Consider the following 2,202-nt stretch of genomic DNA (forward strand, 5'->3'; position numbering starts at 1 on the left):
GGGGGGGGGGAAGACTGGAAGTAAAAACAAGAGCTACAGTACCGTGTCCAGCTTTCTTGCTCATACGGGGAACCCCCATCTGCAAGTTAAAAATACCAGTCTCATGCTGTAATTGCTTGCACACCAAGGTAATCTTATCAGCAAATGGATCATCAAAAAGAAATGGAGGGAAAGGGAAATTGCAGACAGAAACAGCAAGAAAAACAGAAGAGATCATTCATGCTTCTGGATCACACCTTACAACAAGTCTATGGGCCAAAACAAAAACTTTGGGCAGGCGTCAGCTGATGAAGTGGGGAGTGGCTGAGCTGAGCTTTGCACCGTTAAAAAAACAATTTCAGCCATGAGCTGCGAGAGCAGAGTATCAGTTAAATGACTAACTGAATCAGTACAGTCATAAACTGGAACAGCAATCATCTGTCAGATTCACGCCACGTTTTAAAACAAAAACAGTTACACAACTTCTAATTCCACTATCAGAATGTACTTGACAAGTTAAATTAAATTTAAGCTTATTTTAAACAGCCTAAACCTCGCATCTACAGGATAAATCATGCATATGGCAAAATGTTCTTCCAGATTCTCTGGATGCCAGATCATCATCTCAGAAGGGTTCACTCAACTCCATTCATTTAATTGAAACACAAGCTGTAAGGAAGGCCTGGTTATGACTCTGCAAATTAAAGGTCTTTCCAATGAATTAGAAGACCAGAGAAATCTGTAAATGAAGATTTGTTCAAGGAAGAAAATACAAAAATTTTAAAGAGCTTAAACACATCAACCATCTTGGCTATAACCAACCTTAACATGTTCCTATTACTTCAGAAAGAAAGGTGCCTCAAAACCAGGCTCTCTTCCCTAGTAATCACTATTGCAAGCAAAGGACAAACATCAGCTCCTATAATCGGCTTTTCTGAATGGTAGGTAAAAGATCTCACAATTTCCTCCTTGGTGTCAATATCCCTTATCATCACCACAGTAATTAAACTGGAATTAGGAAAATGCTATTGGTACCGCTCAAAGTCCTATGACGACAGTTTTCCAAGTCCAGATGTCACATTCATTCACTCTGCATCACTGCGAACCCTGACTCCCTGGATTATCTTGTTCCCTCTAGCTTCGTTCCTCATTTTCTCCAGTACTAAGGCTTGTGGAGGCCCTCCCTCTCTCTCACCAGGGTAAAGCTTTTTCTCCAGGCATTGTAACTGCTATACATAGAACGTGCACACAGCTCACTGGTTAGAGATGCAACTCCTCCCAACTCGTATCAGCACCCGTATCAGTACAAAGTTCAGCTGGGAATTCCACTCCATCCCATGTACCCACACGCAATGCAGCTCCACTTTGGCTGCAAAGAGGAGGATGGAGTTTTTCCATCTTCAGAGCCTCAAAACGATCAAGGAAGTCTCACCCGTTCCACCTGCTTATCTTTTGATAATCTTGCTTCTTTTAGAGGCTTCTGCACCTCTGGTCTCCTCATCCGCACAATTTTCATGCTGGCAGGGGCAACACTGATACATGTATCAGTTCTGAATGCTATGAGAGAAGAAACAATCAATACTCTCAATTCCATGTTGCTGCTCATTTTCCACAGCACCAAAAGCAAAAAGGTTTTCTAACTGCAGACTCAGGGAAAAGGAGACCAAACTAACCTGCATTAGGTCGATTTTCAGAAAGTATTACCAGCTGCATATATGACAGCTTCCATGAACTCATCTCGTTACACCTCAAGGGGCACATTTTATTCCTACTTTCCTCATCTATATTCTGTACGTGCAAAACTCTTGGGTTTCTTTATTATACAAAATCCTCTAAATTCACCCTGATGTTGTATCTGTAGGCTGCCTAAATTCTCCACCTCTCCTTCTATCCTACCCCTCCTCTAACCCTCTGCTTTTTCTACAGCATCTATATATATATATGACTTTTGCCCCAAAGCAAGATCAGAATCACCTCCCTCTTACACAGCTTTTGCATGCTATTTCCTCCCTCTTTCATGTCAGGATCTCAAATTAACCCATTCCACATTCAGTCATCACCACTGCAACCAGAGTCCCTACAGTATCTTCTTCTAGTCCACGCCATAGTCCCAGCAATCCCAACGCGCAATTTCTGACTATTCCACCCTCCCACCCTAATATATCATTCTTAGTTTTCTCCTGTACTTAGGATTCTGCATGCCCCCCCCCGCCCAGTCATTTT

At 42.2% G+C, this 2,202-nt stretch overlaps 1 protein-coding gene across 1 annotated transcript in view; it reads right to left on the reverse strand.

Annotated features, from left to right (window-relative positions):
* The window catches only part of RSBN1L (round spermatid basic protein 1 like), a 48,611-nt gene extending 46,895 nt beyond the window's left edge, over positions 1-1,716 (reverse strand). The window contains 2 exon segments of the mRNA XM_009641392.2: positions 1,412-1,536; positions 1,653-1,716. Of these exon segments, the coding sequence (XP_009639687.2) occupies positions 1,412-1,536; positions 1,653-1,716 (189 nt within the window).
* Positions 1,717-2,202: the final 486 nt, after the last annotated feature.

The sequence above is a fragment of the Egretta garzetta genome, unplaced genomic scaffold (genome assembly GCF_000687185.1).
Source record: "Egretta garzetta isolate BGI_Z169 unplaced genomic scaffold, ASM68718v1 scaffold156, whole genome shotgun sequence".
In the NCBI taxonomy this organism is placed as follows: domain Eukaryota; kingdom Metazoa; phylum Chordata; class Aves; order Pelecaniformes; family Ardeidae; genus Egretta; species Egretta garzetta.